The sequence below is a fragment of the Polypterus senegalus genome, chromosome 5, assembly GCF_016835505.1.
Source record: "Polypterus senegalus isolate Bchr_013 chromosome 5, ASM1683550v1, whole genome shotgun sequence".
In the NCBI taxonomy this organism is placed as follows: Eukaryota; Metazoa; Chordata; class Cladistia; order Polypteriformes; family Polypteridae; genus Polypterus; species Polypterus senegalus.
Window position 1 is genome coordinate 188,901,408 of NC_053158.1, and position 23,070 is coordinate 188,924,477.

Below are 23,070 nucleotides of genomic sequence, written 5' to 3' on the forward strand. Positions count from 1 at the left end.
TTAATCAAGAAACGATCCATTTCTCATCCGCGATGCTACTTGCTTCAGTTTCAGCAACACGCATATAGCGAGAAAAACGTGCTTACCGCAGTGCATTACGAGTTAAGCAGGTAATTCCTAATGACGTATTCGAAATTCTGCAAGATGGTACATTTAAAGTAAATATTACTGATGTTGTCGGGAAAAAAATAATCGCATCTAAGTGAAGATTTTTTATAGATATTTCATAACATTTGGAAACCATTAGAATGTTTTCTTCTTTATTTTTAATAAACTGACAGCGCGAAACCAACTTGTTTTATATGAAAAATTCTCTAATCAAAAACGATCTATAGACAGCTCATCAAAATTGATGTTGTCACGCAATAAATTTCTTAACTCCTCAATATATCACAACCTATGCGAAATTTGCATTGCAAGTAAAATGACTGAATTTTTATGTAGAAACAATGAATTTTATCAATAATATATAAAAGTTCTCGATTTATGAAAAATCATCAGATTACATTGTAATGTCGGCATGAAAAAATGACCGCATCTCGAAGCGTGTAAATAGTAGGGTAAAATACTTATGTAAGACCGCTTCTCCTTTGAAAAATCAGCCGTCATTTTTGAGACATGATGAACATGCCTAAGTAGACTGTTTCCGCACGAAGTACGTGCCCAAATATTTAAAATTTGAAAGTAGTGGTAAAAATGTGCCCTGCACAGCACATATAATTATTTTTTCTCCAAAAAATTGCACTTGTCCGCGGACAACTGAAACCAGAAAAACACACTTGTCCGACGGTCAATTTACCCGTGTCGGACGAGTCGGGCATTGGATTTCCATACCCCTGATGCTGGTCTTCTGCTTCCATGATGTACTTCTTGAACCAAAGGGATGTCATAATGTTTGGACGGCTCAGCTGGTTCAGGCCTCATGTACTTTGAACAATCCTGTTTAGACATGGTCAAACCTTTTTTTTCCATGCATGTCATTGAAAACCTGTACTAACCCAACCCTCCATTGCAGCTCACCTGGCTAGGTCATGTTTGCAACTTGCATGTAGAAGTCAGTTTATATTGGTTCTGATGTATTTTTCTCTGAGTTGAATAGAAACATACATTAGAACTAGGGCTGCAACAACTAAACGTCAGCTTCATTCAGTGTGAATGCTTTTGAAAAAAGGCAGATGGTAAGCAAGTACCAGTACGACCTAAGAATTTCAAAGCTTGGGAGCAGTTTACTCTGAATACAGAAAAAAAAGGTTGTGAGTTGTAAAACATGTAGATCTGACCTCGTATATCACAAGAGCACAACGGAGATGTACAATCATCTTGTGCAAAGGAAATCAAAAACTTGGCAAGAGTGTGGTGGTGAATCCCACAGCGCATCAGCTGCGACTGAAAGGCGTATCACTCAAAAGATAGGAGAGGGGTGGAAAAGCGAAAGTTGAAGACTAGTTGGCTATTGGACTTTAACTGGCTTTTAATCTGGAGAAAGATGCTATAATTCTTAATAACTTCTGCAACAAGCCTAGTTTACCTGGCAAAACAGATTTTGTGGCAGGATTACACAGTTTCAAATGGGAAAAATCTTAACAACACACACCCAATGGCAAATGACACACCGCAGGCTGCAACGGTGTGTTGGCTGCTAGCAAATGTGCCAAAGAATCTGTGGTGGTAAAAGGTTTCCAGACATAAAAAAAGACAAATCATGACGCCAAAAGATAAGAACGTTCAGATAAAATAAACCCAGCATATTACTTACATTGCAAAGAAAGAACCGAGCTTCATATAAATGAAACTACTTGTTTTGCTGCAAAAGTAAAATAGTTTGGACATTTCTCCAACATATGACAATGATATTTGTTCAAGTGTTACTGTAGATTTAGAAGAAAAAAAAATTAATAGTCATGATGGTGCAACAGATTCTTCTGTGTTGGAATATTCTGGTGTTCAGATATTTACGTGATGCTTTGCCCATAAAATGTCTCTTTCACAGAAATTGGAAAAAAATGTATAATTTAAATTATAGGTTTAGTTTTGAAGAGTCTGTTTAATGTGATTCTGAATACATAAGCCAAATTGTGAGTTTAGTCAATCTATTGAAATCTCTTTTGTTTTTAAGTAAATTGTGTGTCTGTGTGTATTCATTGTGCAAACAGAGCCAGAAGTGCTACTAAGTGTTTTATTTCTATTTATTTTAAATGTATTTTGCAAATGTTGTATAAAAACCTATATTTTCTTTAAAATATATACAAGTAGTTCATTTTTAATCCAACTAATCTACAAAATAATCAGCAGATTAATAGATTATCAAAATAATCGTTATTTTCCGGCCTAGTTAGAACATGTTTATCTTAAGCGTTTAAGATTCTAAGTTTTTTTTTCTTAGTACATACTTAATCCTTCAGAAATATTACGTCACACCATCTCACCAATTTACATAACTGTAATTTCTAGAAGAGAAATATCAGTATTGATGTAATAAATACTGTAGATTTAGAAATTAGAGCTTCACCAATATGCACATTTTTCAGATTATGAGTATTCTGAACAAATGAACTGCCACAACCGTAGGAGTAAATGATTTGTGGTCATAAAAAATGTATTCTGCATAATTACCGCATTTATTTCTACGTCATACCACTACCTTTATTGACTCCATAGTCACTGTTGAGGTGTGCAGAATTATCTTATGGGTGAAGGTCGGGTTGAGCACAGGCCACAAATATATTTATTTAACAAAATGGTCGTGTCACGTTCTTACTTGAAAATAAAATCTTGATGTGATGGAGGTTTCTTCTGTCACATTACAGTAGATCCATGAAGTGTATCGCTATATTTTATAAAAGAGTTTGCTTTCTCAGTATCGAGAAGGTGCTTCTTGTTTAGGTTTTATAAGCATGAGCTGTATTAATCTCCCTGATGTGATTACAGTAATGATTTATGATTCACAAAAAAAAGTTGTTTGATAGAATACTATCATAGTGGCTGTTTGAGTAATCTCATTGCTGAATCTGAAGTTAAAACAAGATATTTCACAGATTTTTTGACTGTGCCTTTTAGATTTATTTGGATATTTTTTTAAATTTCTGTTGTAAACCATTATAACTGCATATGAAACCATGCATTTCAGTCAGTCCTGATACCAGGTAGGAGCTATGAATAATTCATTTTCCTAGGCAGTGTTTACTCTTAGTATTTGTGACATTTTTCTCTAAATCCAGTCCTCAGTCATTTCTTTATGTTTGCTTCTATTTCAATAATTATGTTGCTGCTAATTGATGATGCTAATTATTTAAATAATAACCTCTCCTATGATTAACGTAGCCTGCTTGCAACATCTGTACATTCTTCATCTTCTTTGTTGGTCTGCTGCTCTCTTTTTCTTTCTGCATTTAATACTGTGTTATTTGTAAAAGCTGGTTTGTGCATTATATATGTAATACATTACTTCTGTTCTAATAAATTATATCAACACAGTAAAGTCTCATTTTTGTTGTCAACAAAGCAGTTTTTATGTTTTGTAAAATCACATTCTAAGCTGTTGTCCAAGAAAGCATGAGTAACACCTGGCCTTTTAAAGTTAATGGGGTATCATGCTGTCATCCAGATTTGCAAATAATTCTAGGAGAATGACGATGTTTTTGGCAATAAATGATCTCTCCTCAATAAAAATATCTTGTCTACTCAGTCCAGTGTGTCTCTAAAAATATTTGTACCACTTCTTTAGTAAGTAGTTGCCCTAAATTACGTCTCAGACAAAAATGTTCATTTTGTTTTTTTGGTGCGTAAAGTGTAACATTTTGAACTCAGTTGGTTTTTCTTTTTAACATATGAGAAATAAAAGTTTTGAATGTTGCATTTAAGGTTTTTCCAGGGTGCAATAATAGCAATAAAAATAGCACTTAATGGTTGAAGTGATTTTAAAATATTCTTTTGCTCTAGTGGTAATGTGAGTTTTGCAGCTCTCCTTGTCATCTATGCAAGTGCCTAACATTGCTGATATAATGAAGTGTATGTATACAGTTTGAATAGCTATTCCAAGATGATGGAAAAATGGAGTATGTTCCTGATTAAACACTGCAGGATTAACCGCAGTTGGGTTGTAACTTACAGCTCTTTGATCATTTGTATGAACACAGCATCGAGTTGGTCTTGGAAATGGTAGATATTTTTCCTATTGAATAAAAATTAAAAAAAAAAAAACTTAAAGATAAATATTTGTTAATTTTATAAATTGGGGACACTCCTGCTGCTGAAACTCTACTATAAACGAAAGAGGATGCAATCTGATGTATAATTTCCTTAATGGTTAACGGCAATAGACTGGTTGGCAACATTAAAAGGCTGTTTTATAAATCACCAGTTTGCTATTCATGCCCTCATTACTGACTCTGAGCAAATCACTTAACATGCTGGTACTCCAAATGTTCAATCATGTAAAAACAGTCAGGAAAACCAAACACTAAACAGGATGGAAAATTAATGGAAAGCAAAGGTAACTGAAATATTTGTATAAATCATACTAAAGCTACTGACAGAGTTATCTAGATGTATTTATTCTAAATCTGACAAAATGCCATTTGTGTATGAAAATGGTTCTTTATCTCTATGCTTAAATAAGTTAAGGATCGTGATACCTTGTGCAACGACTGCTTTATATCTGTAAAGAAACTGTTAATAACTAGGATACCTAATTAAATATGATAGTAGTCCCAGCAGACTTCTAGAACCCTGTAAAGAATTAGTCACTGTCTCTTTCCTGTGTTGTATTCTCCCATAAGGCTTATAAAGCAGAAGGACAAGTTAAAAATAGATGAGTGGAGGAGGAACAAGAAAAGTTTAAACCCTCTATATTCCTGCGGCTAGAGCTGATGGCTTGCTTATGTAATAGAGACACAAGTGTGCTTGTCTGGTTGCTTTAATTAGCAAACTTGGCCAAAAGGTGAGGGAATTCTAAATAAAAATAACCCAATATTTTTACACTATTAACGCAGTTTCTGTCCACTGCAGCTGAAATAGACAGACACAAGGATAGCTGAATTCATTACCTAAGATTTTTCAATATACAAGTGCTTTCTTGTGGAGATAGAAACATTTTATGTTTAAAAGGCCCATAGCATTTTTCTTTGTTGTCTTTTGTGACATAATGGATGCTAGTAATGATATTTCAACAGAACTAGGTTGACATTATGGCTTGGTGCTTAAGAACTGAGACTAAAAACAGAAGCTTTACATCTCTTTTTCCATATCTAAACATTTGTGGGTACCACTACTTTCTATTAGTGGCACCGTACTTTAAAATGGATTGCTTGTGTTTATTAGTGTAAGGGGTGACTATTTAGTAAGAGGGTGACAGGTGTTTGGGTACCACTATGATGGCTCTTAGTGTAGGTAAAATCTATGTGCAAAGTGTGAGAGGAAAACTTATCAAACGACAGCATGTCTGTACCTTTGAGGGGAGATAGTGATGAACAGAAAGAAGTATACTTTGCACCAGAATTGAAGTGTGTAAGCTATGAAATGGGGGAAAAGACATGAATGCTTACCCTAGGAAACTATACAACTTAAAACTTTACAGGTTTTGGAGGTGCCAGAATTTTGCCTTAGTTAGGCAAAGTGATAAATGTGAACTGTCAATAGCTTGTTAAATCTCCTTCCTTACAGGTGATAGCATACGACTATAAGCTGGAACTCTGTTGCTTATTCAAGGGTAAGTTCAGGAAATACTGATAAAAGATATTACTTTCATGCTGGATCAAAACTGGCTAGTTGTATTCTTTTTATAATTTGATGTACATGGAGGCTGTCTGACAGAACCAGACATTTAAGGGCCATTGAAGGTTTATGGCTGCAAATATACCAAGAACTGCTAGAGGCATTTGTATCCCGGTGTCCCTGCAGTACAATTAAAACCACCTTTGACTACAGCAGTGATATTAAAGCCTTCTGAGTGAAGCATGAAAATTGTCTGCAACTGAGGGGAGAGTTTTCAAATGAAGGTCTCTTATAAAGGAGTAAGTGGCCAGGGTTGTCAGAGGGATATGATAAAAAAGAGTGGCTAGTAGCACTTTTTAAGTGTTTAGAAATAGGTCCATAAATCCCATTAAGTTGGGCTGAGAGTGGCAATATGATTTTTATTTTCTTTGGCTTATTTTAGTTTTCTTCCTTTTATGTGCCACTTAAAGTTAGGTCCATAAATATTTGGACAGAGACAACTTTTTTCTAATTTTGGTTCTGTACATTACCATAATGAATTTTAAATGAAACAACTCCGGTGCAGTTGAAGTTCAGACTTTCAGTTTTAATTCAGTGGGTGACAAAAAGATTGCATAAAAATGTGAGGCAACTAAAGCATTTTTTAACACAGTCCCTTCATTTTAGGGGCTCAAAAGTAATTGGACAATTGTCTCAAAATGCTATTTCATGGGCAGGTGTGGGCAAGTCCGTTGTTATGTCATTATCAGTTAAACAGATAAAAGGCCTGGAGTTGATTTGAGGTGTGGTGCTTGCATGTGGAAGATTTTGCTGTGAACAGACAACATGCGGTCAAAGGAGCTCTCCATGCAGGTGAAATAACCCATCCTTAAGCTGCGAAAACAGAAAAAACCCATCTGAGAAATTGCTACATTACGAGTGGCAACTCAGCAACACAAAAAGACCTGGATGTCCATGGAAGACAACAGTGGTGGATGATCGCAGAATTATTTTCATGGTGAAGAGAAACCCCTTCACAACAGCCAACCAAGTAAACAACACTCTCCAGGGGGTAGGTGTATCGATATCCAAGTCTACCATAAAGAGAAGACTGCATGAAAGTAAATACAGAGGGTGAACTGCAAGGTACAAGCCACTCATAATCCTCAAGAATAGAAAGGCTAGATTGGACTTTGCTAAAGAACATCTAAAAAAACCAGCACAGTTCTGGAAAAACATTCTTTGGATAGATGAAACCAAGATCAACCTCTACCAGAATGATGGCAAGAAAAAAGTATGGACAAGGCGTGGAACACCTCATTATCCAAAGCATACCACATCATCTGTAAAACACGGTGGAGTCAGGCAGTGTGATGGCTTGGGCGTGCATGGCTGCCAGTGGCACTGGGACACTAGTGTTTATTGATGATGTGACACAGGATAGAAGCAGCCAAATGAATTCTGAGGTGTTCAGAGACATACTGTCTGCTCAAATCCAGCTAAATGCAGTCAAATTGATTGGGCGGCGTTTCATGATACAGATGGACAATGACCCAAAACATACAGCCAAAGCAACCCAGGAGTTTATTAAAGCAAAGAAGTGGAACATTCTTGAATGGCCAAGTCAGTCACCTGATCTTAACCCAATTGAGCATGAAGTTCACTTGTTGAAGACTAAACTTCGGACAGAAAGGCCCACAAACAAACAGCAACTAAAAACCGCTGCAGTAAAGGCCTGGCAGAGCATTAAAAAGCAGGAAAGCCAGCATCTGGTGATGTCCATGATTTCAAGACTTCAGGCTGTCATTGCCAGCAAAGGGTTTTCAACCAAGTATTAGAAATGAACATTTTATTTTCAGTTATTTAATTTGTCCAATTACTTTTGAGCCCCTGAAATAAAGGAATTGTGTTCAAAAAATGCTTTAGTTGCCTTACATTTTTATGCAATCTTTTTGTTCAACCCACTGAATTAAAGCTGAAAGTCTGCACTTCAACTGCATCTGATTTATTTCATTTAAAATTCATTATGGTAATGTACAGAACCAAAATTAGAAAAAAGTTGTGTCTGTCCCAATATTTATGGACCTAACTGTATGTGGTTTATTCTTAATCACTTCGTCTTTTTCACCTTTTCTCACCTTAGTGGTATTCTCCCTTTAGAATGTTTATAGGGTTACATTTGTATGAGGAAGTAAATTGTACATTGGTGACCATAATGAGGGACTTTTTAACTGAACTTACAGAAAGCTAAATATTAAATTTGAATGTCTTCTGCTTTAAGTGCCCTTCCCCATACTCTGACTATGTATATATAGCTTTCAAATTAGTTCTATGTGAGATTATACAGTGTAGTGCCAGCCTATGTAAATGACAGCCCATGGGCCATATGCGGCTCAGAAGAAACTTCCTAGCGGCTCAGCCTGTGTTTCGGCTAGAAGCAATGGGGAAAACACAATAAAAATGCATTTCACAAGCATTCACAAATTCCTACAGTAGTATAGACCAATAATGTAAACTCTGCATAGCCAAGAAACATTCAAACCACAATGCAGAGAGTTGTTGTGTGTCTATAAGTGGTGGTAGTAGTCTATGATACAGTGATTTATTTATTTTTTTTTCATTTTGTGTAATGGTATGGACCGGGGCCATAGACTACATATTGAATGATTCTATAATCATGTGTGTACTGAGTCTTAGTTGTATTTCAGTTTCATCAAGTGTGTGCAAATGTGGGTTTTTGCAAATTAATCTAATTGTTACTCCAGTGAGAGCCTCGTTACTGACAAGCACTGTCTCTGCATTTCTCTTCATACAGTTGGTTAGTCCTTCCACTCACACACTTTGATCCTGTAGAATCATAGCTGTTATGAGGACTACAATCAGCCATTGACACTCAAACTAAAAGATGGATTAGAAATAATGCATTTGATGAAAACATGCAAAAAGTTTGGTGTTTTCTTTTAAAAACTCAGTCAAATTAACCACAGATTGTTCTGCAGGACTACTTAACAATTACTTTGTAGAATGCACAGCTTGTTGTTAACCTGCTACTAATATTATTCAGTTTCAGAAATTCTGTATTTGTAATTTTAAAATATAAAGCACAATATTATGCAGCACAGAACAGCTGCCCAGGTGGTGGAATGGAAGTGCTGCTGCCTTGCAATAAGGACATCATAGGTTTGCATTCCAGGTCCTCCCTGTGTGGAGTTTGCAAAATGCTTTGAGTAGTTAGTAAAGCGCTATATAAATGGAAAGAAATATTATTATACTTGATGATTTGTCAATTTCATATTTTAAACATTGTTTTTTTCATCAAATAAAACTTGTAGCACTAGGACTCTCAGCCTCTATATACCTTGACGGTACCACAAACTCCATACAAACGCAACCTATGCATGCTGCCACCTTTTTGTTTACAAATAAGCCACTGCTAATCACACATGTGGTGATTTAAAACAAACCTGTGTTCTCTCGATGTGCAGTAGATGTTGTGTTCATATGTGTTGATCACTGTTATCACTTGTTGTGGGTTTGTACACGAATAGCTTTGATTGCATTGATAGTTTTTTTTTTTTTTGTTATTCAGTTAAAAACACTTTTTTTTATTTCAGAATGTAAATACTATTGCTAATACTGTACAGTATTTTGTTTTTTATTCACTTTGAGATGTGTCTATTTAAGATATGACCAAAATGTTTATTTTTTTATTTCAAAAATGGGGGGGATAAAAGTATTGCTATTACCTAAGATTCTGTTCAATGATAGCTTTTTTATTGTTTTTTATGCACATTTTGATGTGCCTGTGCCGGATGAGACCACATTTAAAAGGGAAAATAAACATGAATAAACATGTTTTCCAATACATTCATGTTGGTTTAAAATTTGTCATTACCTGCTGCTTACCGGCTGTTGAATATGGCTGGCCCAGCTAAATATCTTGGTTTGAAAATTTGGCCCAACTGAATTTGTAATTGAATAGCCCTGGTTTAGTGTCTAACTTTGCTGCAGCAGCCAAATAATGATCCCCTCTGGGAAGATTTTGTGTGTGAGAATAAGACTGCATGTTCAACTGACTAGAGTGTAGCATATTCTGGCACAGGATGCTTGGCTTGAGAGTGCCAACTTAATGGCTGGGGTACAGCTAATAATGTTCAGTACACTAATTGTAAGAAGCCTAATCACTTTAAATGTCAGTAAGCATGATTCTTGCCTTCTAGACTTTGTCTAGCCTTCTCATTTTTGTGAAAAAGAAGCTTTTGAAATAGCAGCATAATTTCAGTATCAAGTGTCTGTCAAATGCCACAGAGTTTTATTACAATTCTAAATTGAAATAATTATATTTTTGGATTTTGTACTAAGCAGTGTTTCAGTTAATGGATACATTGTTGTCCCAAGTTAATATGATTTTACTTAATGACAAAGATAATAAATGCTAAAGACTTTATGCAATGTGCTTTATGTCACTTTGCTATTTATAGACTTTAGTTAGAAAATATTGTGCCAGTTTCTATTTAAGCCAAGTTTGGATTTAGAATGGCCATTTTTAAAAATTTATCTGCACAATTTTAACTATTTGAGTAGGTTCTAATATTGTATTACAATTTTCTTTTGTTAACTTCTTTTTAAAGCTCTGTCACATCTTAAAAAAAGTAACATTCTGACTAGAGTAACACAAAATGAAGAGGCAATATTCATGGATGATGCCAAGTATTAAAATTACTACATGACAATAATCATTTTAATGCTCATTTTTGAAATCTATTTACAAACTAAAAACATTTGTAAACTAAAAACAGCTGGCAGGTTCTTGTTTTAAGCACATTATTGTCGGCATAGATGTCCTGGTCCCATTTACTCATGCAGGGAAGAAGTGAATTAAGCAAATAGATAGAAAAAAGTAAATAATGAAGACATGCAGAAATCTTTCAATCAATCAAGTTCTCTTGTGAAAGAGCTTACTGATAAATTACTACTCCTCTCTCTTCCATCGGCTTTCCTGGTGGTAAACAAGGCAGGTCCTGGAAAAGAGCAATTGTTTAAATTATGTCGATCGATTGTAATGATGCTGCCAGAATTATTTTTTTCATTTTAAATATTAAAATACTTTGAAATATATATTAAATTGTAGTGTGTTGCATAAGTGTTTCTTGTCCTCCTTGTTTAGCTCATCTAAATGGAAAAGTTATTTACAAAAAAAAATACTCTTAGCTAAGTATAAAGTTTTGAAATAATTTGTCAGTGGATCTGATTGGCTCCGCATCCTTTATATGTTAAAACTTGTACAACAGGAGGAATAAGCAGTTAATCCTGAGAAAATGTTATAACCCAAAGATTCACTATCCTTGTCTGTCTGTGTTAATTTTTTATATAAGTGTATTGTGGTTTGAATGAACAGCAGGAATCTCATGCTGGTTTATCACAGCATACACTTTTGAGTTTCAGGCAACTTTTAGTACTTGAAGTTAAGAGCTTCAAAATGTAGGACACTCACTGTGTTGCTCTGCACTTACACTTTACAAAGTAGGCCACGATTCTGGGGGCTGCCGACAAAGAGCCTTAGAGGTTATTTTTCAGACAAGCAAAATGTCAGGGCAAGTTTATGCTGCAGTGAATTCATTTTTATTAAATACAAAAATGCATCATAAGGCTCTTAGGGCAAAGCCCCAGTTTTTTTTCAATATATGTATTATTAAATTGCCATTGTGAAGTAAGCTGAGAATAAAATGTACAATCTGTTTAGTTAACTTAAAGAATGTTACATTTATTTCTTATTTTATTTATTTATTTTATCTGCACCTACTTTGTCCAGTTTAGGGTGTATTTTCAATTTACCAATGCTCGCATATTTTTCTGATTACTGAAAGTCTAAGGCATATGCTAGAAATGGATTAGCTAACTATTTAATACTAAGTTTGTGTTCCATAATCGTAATAAATCTGAGAGTTTTACCATGGCGTTAACCTTTCAGTGATTTAAATTATACTGGGTACACCATATGGTTAGCGTAAATTTGGGGAAAAATATAACCTCTGTATGTTTATTTTAGTAAAGGTGAACAGAACAAATAGGCATAGAAATTGAGTGGTGAGATTGTTAGTCCTGTTAATGCTGTGGCATGATAAGAAGGTACTTGATTGAGATTTTTTGGGGGGAATTATACTTGTATACCCTGTTTTGTTTTCTTTCCTGCATCACAAGTGAACTGTCTTTTGCCATTTTTTTTTTTTTTGGCAATTAGGCTTTTAAGCAAAGGGGTTGAAACCTAATTTGCTATTCAATTTCTAGTGGAAAATACAAGAAATATTGCACATGAAACAGCAATGAAAACAGTAGCTACATGTCTGTTTACTTATTGCCTGGTCTGAAAGATTTCTGTAAAAGTTTGAAGTACATTATGATAGCACATGCATCTTTTTCAAAAATAAGGGAGAATTTGTGTAAATGCATTTACATATATCTAAGGAGGTTCTACCTTTTCAAACATGACTATAAAAGATGTTTTTAAGTATTTGTTTGCATGTTTTTTAATGAATAGTATATAATTTGCAGTTATAGTGAGCTCTTGATAGACATTCATACATGCTCACTGCCTTGGAAATGTGTAAATTGTATGACAACATTTTAGGTGGCTGTATCATCTGCAGGAAGAAATGTGAGCTACTGAGATACCAGCCACAGTGATAGACCCTCCATACAAACATGGATAAGACTATGCAGAGAAATCACAAAATTCCTGTCTAAAGTTAAGGAGGTTTTATTACCTTAGTTACAGTAAGACAGAAATACTGGGTATAATAAAGGTTCTAACAACCATCTATAGACCCCAAGAGACCATCAACTCTTCTTCTTGTTCTTTCGGTTGCTCCCATTAGGGGTTGCCACAGCAGATCATCTTTTTCCATATCCTTCTACTCTTGTCATCTTCTTCTGTTACACTTATCACCTGCATGTCTTCTCTCACCACATCCATAAACCTTCTCTTAGGCCTTCCTCTTTTCCTTTTTCCTGGTAGCTCTATCCTTAACATCCTTTTCCCAATATACTCATCATCTCTCCTCTGCACATGTCTAAACCAACGCAGTCTCACCTTTCTGACTTTGTCTCCCAACCATCCAACTTGAGTTGACCCTCTGATGTACTCATTTCTAATCTTATCCATCCTCATCCAACCCAATGCAAATCTTCTGTGGCTATTTAAATACAAAAGCAATATACTGTATATAAGCTATTACAGCAAGAAGACATTATTCAACAGATGTAGTAATTTCTCCATTAATGCTTGCCTTGATGAATTTTTTCATATTCTTTGCAAACTAATGTGAAATTCAGTCCAAAATTTTAAGATAGATGAGCTTGCACAAGAAGTCTTTCTGGGTTTTTTCATGTCTGTGAGCCACAAAATGAAAGGTTGTATAAGGTTCATTCAATTTTGAAAGCCTTCTTAACAGGTAAGCCAGTTTTTCTGCCAATGAATTATCCATCAGTTGTTTACCACATTCGTATTACAATATGAAAACAATTAAGAGAGATTTCTGTTGAACTGTATTTTCTGTGCCTACTCTTTAAGAAGAATTGCAGTAAAGAATATTTTGCAGACAGTTAAGAGTTTATTGTAGGTATCAAAAAATAGCATTATCCCCCCCAGATGCAAAATTATGCCTTGTCATTATTGTGCTTTAGTTTTTGCACTGAAATTCATGCTGCTGTATGAAACAAACAGCAATGTCACATATTGAAACTGCTAATATCATAAAAATCACAGCTCTGAGTATGGAAGCTTCAACGTTTTTAAAAAAGACAAAAGATTTTATAAACCCAAATCCAGCAGTGGAATATTGTAAGTTTAATATTAGATGAATAAACAACTGCACTACTTCAGTACATTCTCTTTTGCTTACACACTTTCAGTTTCTAATTTGTTAATTTAATTATTAATTAATATTGTCTTTATTCCCCATTCCCCATGCACAAACCAGTATGTTTTTTTATTCTAGTCCTTAGCCCAAACTAATTACGTTAGGAAGGGTGTCTGCTGTAAAATTTTGCCAGATTAATATGCGGACAACAATACATATTTCTATGCTGGAATGATCGAGGCCCAGATTAACAACGGCCGCTGGCATTACTGTTAGTCAGTAGGGTATTGTCAGAAATTGGGATACTGTTGCCTGCATAAGGAGAAGAAGGGGCTAGAGACATGTCAGGAGAAGAGGAGGAAGGTAAAGAGGGTAGAACTGAGGGTAGGATCTTTGAATGTTGGCAGTATGACTGGTAAGAGTAGAGAGTTAGCTGATGTGATGGAGAGAAGAAAGTTTGATATATTTTGCATGCAAGAGACTAAATTGTGGATGGGAGGAAAAAATGAGGTAGAGGTTATCCTGAAGGAACAGTATGTCAAGAATGTTTTGGAAGCGAAAAGAGTGTCAGACCGAGTGATGATTGTGAAACTGGAAATTGAAGGTATGATGATGAATGTTGTTAGTGAGTATGCCCCACAATTTGGGTGAGCATTGGATGAGATAGATGAATTTTGCAGCGATTTGAATAAAGTGATGGACAGTGTACCCATGGGACAGAGAGTGGTGATTGGTGTGTATTTCAATGGACATGATGGTGAAGGGAAGAGAGGGGATCAGGAGGTGGGTAGGTATGGTGTCAAGGAGAGAAATGAAGGTCAGATGATAGTGGATTTCGCAAAAGGGATGGACATGGCTGTGGTGAATACGTATTTTAAGAGAAGGGAGGAACATAAGGTGACGTACAATAGTAGAGGAAGATTATATCCTATGCAGGAGGGTCAACCTGATGGGGACTGAAGGCTGTAAAGTGGTGGCAGGGGAAAATGTAGTTAGGCAGCATAAGATGGTGGTCTGTCGGAAGATGTTGGAGATAAAGAAGTGGAGGAGAGTGAGGGCAGAGCCAAGGATCAAAAGTTGGAAGCTGAAAAAGGTTAAGTTTAGGGATGAGGTAAGACAGGCACTGGATGGCAGTGAAGACGTACCAGACAGGTTAGGCAACTACATCAGAAGTCGTAAGGGTGACAGCAGGAAGGGTGCTTGGTGTGACATCTGGACAGAGGAAGGATGAAAAGGAAACCTGGTGGTGGAATGGGGAAGTACAGGAGATTATACAGAGGAAGAGGTTGGCGAAGAAGAAGTGGGATAGTCAGAGATGCAAAAAGTAGTACAGTATAAGGAGATAAGGCGTAAAGTGAAGAGAGAGGTGGTGAAGGCTAAAGAAAAGGCATATGTTGAGTCGTATGAGAGGTTGGACACTGAGGATGGAAAAGAGTACCGATTGTCTAGACAGAGGGACTGAACTGGGAAAGATGTGCAGCAGGTTTATGTGGTAAAGGTTAAGATGGAAACATACTCTCAAACGAGGAGGTTGTGTTGAGCAAATGAAAGGAGTACTTTGAGAGGCTGATGAATAAAGAGAATGAGAGAGAGAGACAGAGAAGGTTGGATGATGTGGCGACAGTGAATCAGGAAGTTCAACAGATTAGCAAGGAGGAAGTAAGGATAGCTATGAAGAGGATGAAGATGGGAAAGGCCCTTCGTCCAGATAACATACTTGTGGAAACATGAAGGTGTTTAGGAGATATGCAAATGGAGTTTTTAATCAGATTTTTTAATCTTGGAAAATGAGAGGATGCCTGTGGAGAAGTTTTTTTTTTTTTCCCCCAAAGAATTTTAAACTTTTTAAGAATAAAGAGGTGTGCAGAGCTGTAGTAACTACAGGGGGATAAAATTGATGATCCACAGCATGGAAGTTATGGGAGGAGTAGTGGAAGCTAGGTTAAGAAGGGAGGTGATGATTAGCGAGCATCACTATGTTTTCATGCCAGGAAAGAGCACCACTGATGTGACATTTGCTCCGAGTATGTTAATGGAGTAGTATAGAGAAGGCCAGAAGGAGCTGCATTACATCTTTGTGGACCTGGAAAAAGCATATGACAGGGAGTCTTGAGAGGAGTTGTGATATTGTATGAGGAGGTTGGGAGTGGCAGAGAAGTACGTAAGAGTTGTAACATCATATGTACAAGAGAAGCGTGACAGTGGTGAGGTCTGCAGTAGGAGTGATGGATGCATTCAACATGGAGTTGGGCTTATATCAGGGACTGGCTCCGAGCCCTTTCTTATTTGCAGTGGTGATTGACAGGTTGACAGACGAGATTAGACAGGCGTCCCTGTGGACTATAATGTTTGCTGGTGACATTTTTATCTATAGGGATATTATGGAGCAGGTTGACCCCGGAGTGGTGGAGATATTCTCTAGAGAAGAGAGAAATGAAGGTCGGTAGGACTAAGAAAGAATACATGTGTGTAAATGAGATGGAGCTCATTGGAATGGTGAGGATTCAGGGAGTTTGCAAAGGTGGATGAGTTTAAATACTTGCGATTAACAGTACAGAATAATGGGGATTGTGGAAGATAGATGAAAAAGAGAGTACGGGCAGGGTGGAGTGGTTGGAGAAGAGTGTCAGGAGTGATTTGTGACAGACAGGTATCACCAAGAGTGAAAGGGAAGGTCTCCAGGACTATAGTGAGATCAGCTATGTTATATGAGTTGGAGACGGTGGCACTGACCAGAAAACAGGTGGCAGAGTTAAAGATGCTAAGATTTGCACTGGGTGTGAAGAGATGGATAAGATAATGGAACAAGTGCATTAGAGGGTCAGGTTAGGTTGGATGCTTTGGTGACAAAGTCAGAGAGGCGAGATTGCATTGGTTTGGACATGTGTAGAGGAGAGATGCTGTGCATATTGGGAAGAGGATGCTAAGGATGGAAATGCCTAGCAAGAGGAAAAGAGGAAGGCCTAAGTGAAGGTTTGTGGATGTGGTGAGAGAGGGCGTGCAGGTGTTGTGTGTAACAGAATAAGATGCAGAGGACAGGAAGTTATGGAGTAAGATTATTCATTGTGGGAACCTCTGATGGGTGCAGCCAAAAGAAGAAGTCTTAAATGTATTACACTGTATTTTGTTTATCTATCCAGTATTCTGAATAATCACAGTATGATGCATAAGAGTGAATTAATTTGATATGATTAGTAAAATATTGAAAATTATTAAAGCTTTGTGGGAGAATCCGCAAGTATAGTACTTTGCCAGTTTTTTTTTTTTTTTGTAGCTCAAAAGTTTTAATTGGAAGAATGAATTTGTCTACTTTTTTCTATACAATGAAGAAATGCATTACATTGATGCAAAGAATACAGTACATTCATCCACATTTGATCCTGCTTAGTCCAGTTAGTGGCTTTGGTGAAGGAGTAAGAATTGCTTCTGGTCTTGTCGCTCTTTTCTAACACTGGCCTGTTGAGCACAAGATTCAGATTACTTACAGTAGTAGCAGTCGTGCATATATGCAACAAAAAAAAAATGTTTGTGTGTGTTTATTTGAATTTAAATACCAGATTATTTACAAAGTCTTTGGCTCCCCAGTAAAGTTCTCGTTCATCATACACAATACTGAAGTAACATACGATTAATTACTTTTATTTAATTTTAACATTTTTAATTCTGACACACGGGTAGTTGGGCACCTTCAAAATAAATGAAGGTGGTGTTTAATCCTAATTATGTTCTTTGTACCTTTTAATGATGATGAATAAAGTATTGTTGAATATTTTGTACTTTACTTTCATATGAGCAGATCATTTTTCCATTGTGAATTATGCAATTTAGTTTTTTGTAATAGTAATAAATAATAATTGTAATAGTAAATTATACACATAGGGTTTTGAAGGTATAGTGGTAGAAAATAAACACTTCACTGTAACACTAATACACTAGGAGCATAAGTACATTCTTTGTTTTCATAACCTTATTGCAAACTACAAATATAGAAAATTGAAGCCCTACAGTTTTCTTTTCAGTTTATTACAAAATAAGCTGTTATGGCCCCAAAAGACCACCACAGCAGCTTGTTTCTGTAGGGTCTGAGAGATATATTTAGGTTGTTTGGTTTTAGGGGTGTTAAGAGTAAAGGAAAGATCATCTGCAGTAGCAGCACCATGCTCTGTTGATTAGAAAGAGGGTGGTTTCAGGGTATGGATAGACAACCTTAACAGAAAGAGACAAGGCCAAGATTTAATTTAGCTTGATACCAGAATTTGAACTAAACTAGGTTTCAGTACCAGTTAAATGCAGTGTTATTGCCAACCCTCATACCCCTTAATTGCTTCCTTGGCTTTGTGTTAGCTGAGTGTTAATGGATGGTAATTAGACAGTGTATTGTAATGGTTTGTTCCGGCTTGTTTTTAATGAGCATTGATTTGTTAGTACCCAAGAAAATAGTGAATATTAACTACAGGTAGTTGTCTAATGAAGCTGATTTTTTTAAATGTAAGTTCTATGTACCTGAAATGTCATACTGTGTTTAAACCTTTGCTTTTGTAAGATAATGATTATTAGACATTAAAAATACTTTAATTGATTTCAAATGGAAAAATGTTTAAGGGCATAATTTTCAAATACTTTCATGTACAAAACACAATTTTGTTATCTGAGACATTAGTATATAATTTCTTTATCTTTAAGAAAGATCTAATAGTTTAATATTGAATTATGGTTTCAATATTATGGACGCATTTGTGTTTGTAATTGATTTTTGAATTTGTAACAAAGTATTTGTTTGAGATCCCACTCACATGTAAGATCTATAAGTCAGAACAAATTTAAATATGAAATAATAAACTATGAAATTTACAATCATAGAGCTGGAGTCTAAATGGTTCTCTAAAGTAAACAGATTTCTTGCTAAATTTTGTGATAAAGTAAACGATCCTGTGTAGTTGAGATTATCTCTTTTTAAAATCTTGGACTTTCTGGTCTATCCAAATGCAAACTTCCCCCAAATTAAAAACATGAATATTTTGGTATAGAAAGAAAGTCTTTTAATGTCCTTCTTTGCCGTACAAACCACTGTAATGCTGAATTTTAACAGTTAAGAATACAGAGTCTATGACGATTATCTAGCACACACAATTAATGCTAACACCTGATCATCTTTGCCGTCACTCCAAGTAAACCTCATGCAGCCTATAGCAGCAGGAAGGGGCTGAGTGTTCAAACACAATCTTAGTCATTTTTACAGCTGATGATGCTGTACTCATATGTTATGGTTCAGTAACCTTGTCAGGTGTGGTGTTCATATGTCATTTTGTATTACCTTGACCAACTTCACCCCATAAAAGATTGTGAAATAGTTTGAAAAACACACACATATATATATATATATATATATATATATATATATATATTGAAAGGCCATTTATTTGAATGTGACACTTGAAGTAAATTGAACAGCTTTATTAAACAGCATTTAATGATGGGTTAATTTCTTGTTAGGGTTTTTGTATGACTAATTGTAAACAAATTCCATCAGTTTTCATGTATTTTAGTATTGTTTGAGCAAAATGAGGTCAGTTATTTTTGGCCAGGATAGTTGATTTTTTTCCCATTTAATCTAATGGTAATAATTAGTTCAAATTCCACCAGTGTAGTTTATAGATGGCTCTCAGGAATGGATTAGCTTTGCAAGATGAGGAAAGGTGTATTTTTACCATTACTGTTAATTAAGTCCTCTAAGTGAAGTTGATCTGATGAATTAAAACATTAAACTAAGTGTGTTTTTGGCTAAATATGTCAAAATTTTCTGAAGTTATACTTTTTGTCACAAACTGTTGAGAACTCCAGCTGGATATGGCTGATCACAGTATGATGCCAGTCAAAACTGTTATTTCCATATGTCAAGAAGTCCTTGAACCCAGCCTGGCAGCATCGACACAAGGAGTAAGCCAAGCTAGTCTGTTGCATGACACACTCCAACAGATCTCCACTAGATAAAACCAGTTTAGGTTTGCCAGTCAATTTCATTTGCATTTGTTTGGGGTTTGGGAGGGAGGTGGTTTTTCCTAATAAAAACCATGTAGAGAACTGCCCAAAGACAGTGATTAGTCCAGGATATGAAACCACAACTCTGAAGCTGTGAGGCATTTACACTAACAGTTGTATAATAACAATGTCAATTAAAAATATCATAAACTATTTGCAAAATGTCATATTCTGTATTTTTATATTATGTAATCTAAATAATTTAATAGAAGTCTTTTTACCATTTTTTAGAATAAATTTTCTAAATTAATTATAGACACAAAATCTTTTCTTCCATCTTACTGTTAATTAATCTCTAGTCTTTGCAGTGACCTTTTGCCCTTAAAAACTGCAAGATTGCATAGTATCAGAAAAATGTATAAGAGAATTTCCAAAGAATAGAAAAAAAAAATTGTGGTCCATTTGTGTTTAGCAACATACCATCCAAAGCTGGGTATCAAGGTGAGCATGGCACTATTTAGGTATGCCACAAAGACCTGCAATAAGAGAAGTGGTATATAGAGTAATAATTGTAGTAGTCATTGTAGTTTTTTAGAAAGCATGTGGGAGTTGCAAAGTGAAATAGCTTTTAGAGCATAAACCTCTAATCAAAGCTCAATTATAGTCCAATTACAAGAACAGATTGTCTTGAAAATTGACATCCTGAGCATCGAAATTAACTACCGTGGTTTGTGCCTGTGGAAGATTTTAGTTCAAGTCATAATGTTCACTGTTATGGTGTCTTTACAGTGATGCGTACAAATCCTGTACCTCACTTCAGTAAACAAAAGTGTCAGGAGGTGAAAATTGATATTAACTTTTGTTCCGCACACAAAACAACTAAACTGTTTTGTAAATGATTAACAAGATTTGCAACTTACAAATGTGCAAATCTGATTTAGACTTGCCAGTATAAGCTGTAACTACCGCAATCAAAAACCTCTTTAATTAGGGCTATACTACACATTCAGAATGATATTGTGATTATATGGTATTAGTTGGTATTGCAGGTACAATTAAGGTTTCATTTGTGGAAATTTATGTAACTTAATAATTTGCATTGCAAATACTTTGCCTCAGTAATATCAGCTCAGTGAGATTAGAAAGTACTACATAATGCTTTCCTTTATAACTGCACAACTAATATCTTGGCGTTATATCTTCGGTTATAATTTGAAGCTGTCTGTATGGAAATTTTTCCAGGTGATCTTATTTCTCTTTCACATCCCAAAGATGTGCATGTTATGTTATGTTATCCATTCAAGGACACTGGAGCTCACACTTGCAGAGAGCACACTGATTCCAGTTTCTTCAAGTCATTCAGATCCATGCTGTGCTCTGGGTGGAGGAAATGACTCTTAATGGAGCTCTCTGTAAAAAAGTTCTTTTTTTTACCTCTGTTCTGCTGTTTTAGTTGTTAAATTTTTATATTTTCATTCAACAGTTTGTTTTTTTTTAAAATCAGATTTCCTTTTGGAAAGTTTGAAGGATGAGGTGCCTACACCAGATCAGAATGTAGCAATGGAAGCATTGATAGACCCCCATCAGAATCTTTTAGGAAATACACCTGCAGGTAAGTTTGTTGTTTTGATTTCATTCCTGAAGGTAAATGTCAGCTGAAAATGAAATTTGACTCAGTTGTATAAAAGTTTTTTTTTTTTTTTAAACTGATAACTGTAAAACAAATATTACCATTGTTACTGCTACTGTTGTTATAAGTAACATGGATTAATACTATCCATTGTTCAACTGATGTAGTTTGTTTAATCCAGAATCAGTATTAATTTGTTTCTTTTGGTAATGCATTATGTTTGCTTTTGTCACCAGGCAGTATTATTACAGACATGAATTTTGCTATTTTTCTGTTACCACAAAATGTTGAAGGGATCTGTGTTTCTTCTTGACCTACCCATCATGTAATGGCCAGACAAGTCCAATGGACAATGTTATAAAATATATTTCTTTAAACTAGTGTTAATTTTTTTGGTAGCTGCTAGCCAGAGACTATTCAACAGACAGAAACCACCCTTGAATAGAACGGCAGCAAATTTTATAGTACTCGCACCAATTAGAGCCAGCGAATAACTTGATGTCTTTGTAGTCTCAGGATGTCATTTTGTTATAGGCTAGGCTCAATCCACAATGAATGTTCAATTCAACCCTGTTTGCAGTTAACTTCACATTGGTTTGTTTTTTGTTTTGTTTTGGTGATCATAAAGTTATTATCTACCATCGAGGCTTAGCTCAGTAGAGACTACTTTACCATTCATAAGTGCAAAGGCAAAAAGGTCGTAACTTGCTTTTGCACTCTATCCTGAGCCCTTAATGATCTTTACATGTCCAGGGCTCCGGCTCCAGGAAAGCACCTGGTATACCTGCTTTTATAAATGGCCATTTGAAATTCTCCTGGTCCCTTGGCCTTCCATTCTCTCAGAATGTTGTTCACTATAAGAATGTATTGATTTACCTACCTCATGAATTTGGCATGAAATGAATAATCTCTGGTTGAACATATCTGCTTCCCTCTAGTGTTCTGGGATAATCCTGTAGGCTGTCCTCTCTGGGCACTATACTGTCTTATTCTTTTGGCCTTGAAGAATTACTGTGCATCTAGTTATATTATCGGATGTTGTCGGCATTGTGGAGTCAATTGTTATAGTCCATTGGTAAAGGGTGTTTTTTTTTTTTTTTTAATTTGCTGTTAAAGTGGCCCAGTAGTGATGTCATAAGTCCCTCCCCTGCAATTGTTTATGCGGTTTGTCAGTTGTTAGGCTTGATACAATTTACGTACTTATATCACTGATTTGTAATATGAGAGTTTAAAACAAAGTTTAATTAAAACCCCCAATTTGAAGTAGAAGAAGAAAATACAGTGCTCAATTTAAATTGGGGGTTAAGTTTGTTTCTGCACTGTATATCAATCAATCAATCAATCAATCAACATTTATTTATATAGCACATATTCATACAAAAAAATGTAGCTCAAAGTGCTTTACAAAATGAATAGAAAAATAGAAGACACAATAAAAAATAAACATAAGTCAACATCAATTAACATAGAATAAGTAAGGTCCGATGGACCAAAAACAAAAAAAACTCCAAAGGCTGGAGAAAAAATAAAATCTGTAGGGGTTCCAGACCAAGAGACCGCCCAGTCCCCTCTGGGCAATCTACCTAACATAAGTCAAACAGTCCTCTTTGTATTTAGGGTTTTCATGGAAGGACCTGATGAAGATGGTCACGTAGACTTCTGGCTTTCAGTCCATCAATGTTGGTGCATCATGATGCTTTGAGTAGGTGGCATGTTAAATTGTGTCAGACATTTATCACTTGCGAGTGCCTTAGTTCTATTATGCTGCTTTGAAACAAAGCATAGAGTGGAGTGGTCTAATGGTGATACTTGTGTCACTGATGCAGTAGTGGCAGCTCTGCCTCAGAGAGATGCACAGTTAACAGTGCTTCTGAAATTAATCTGCTTAATACGGTAAAAACTGGTAAATAC

General features: G+C 35.6%; 1 protein-coding gene across 8 annotated transcripts in view; it reads left to right on the forward strand.

Annotated features, from left to right (window-relative positions):
• The window catches only part of LOC120529740 (microtubule-associated protein 4), a 220,636-nt gene that overhangs the window by 89,982 nt on the left and 107,584 nt on the right, over positions 1 to 23,070 (forward strand). For 7 of the 8 annotated variants that reach the window (XM_039753823.1, XM_039753818.1, XM_039753816.1 and 4 more), the window contains one exon: positions 21,034 to 21,141. In XM_039753823.1, coding sequence (XP_039609757.1) covers positions 21,034 to 21,141 — 108 coding nt within the window. Of the gene's footprint in view, positions 1 to 20,740; positions 20,772 to 21,033; positions 21,142 to 23,070 lie in introns of those variants that run through there. The other variant, XM_039753822.1, reaches the window with a different exon arrangement.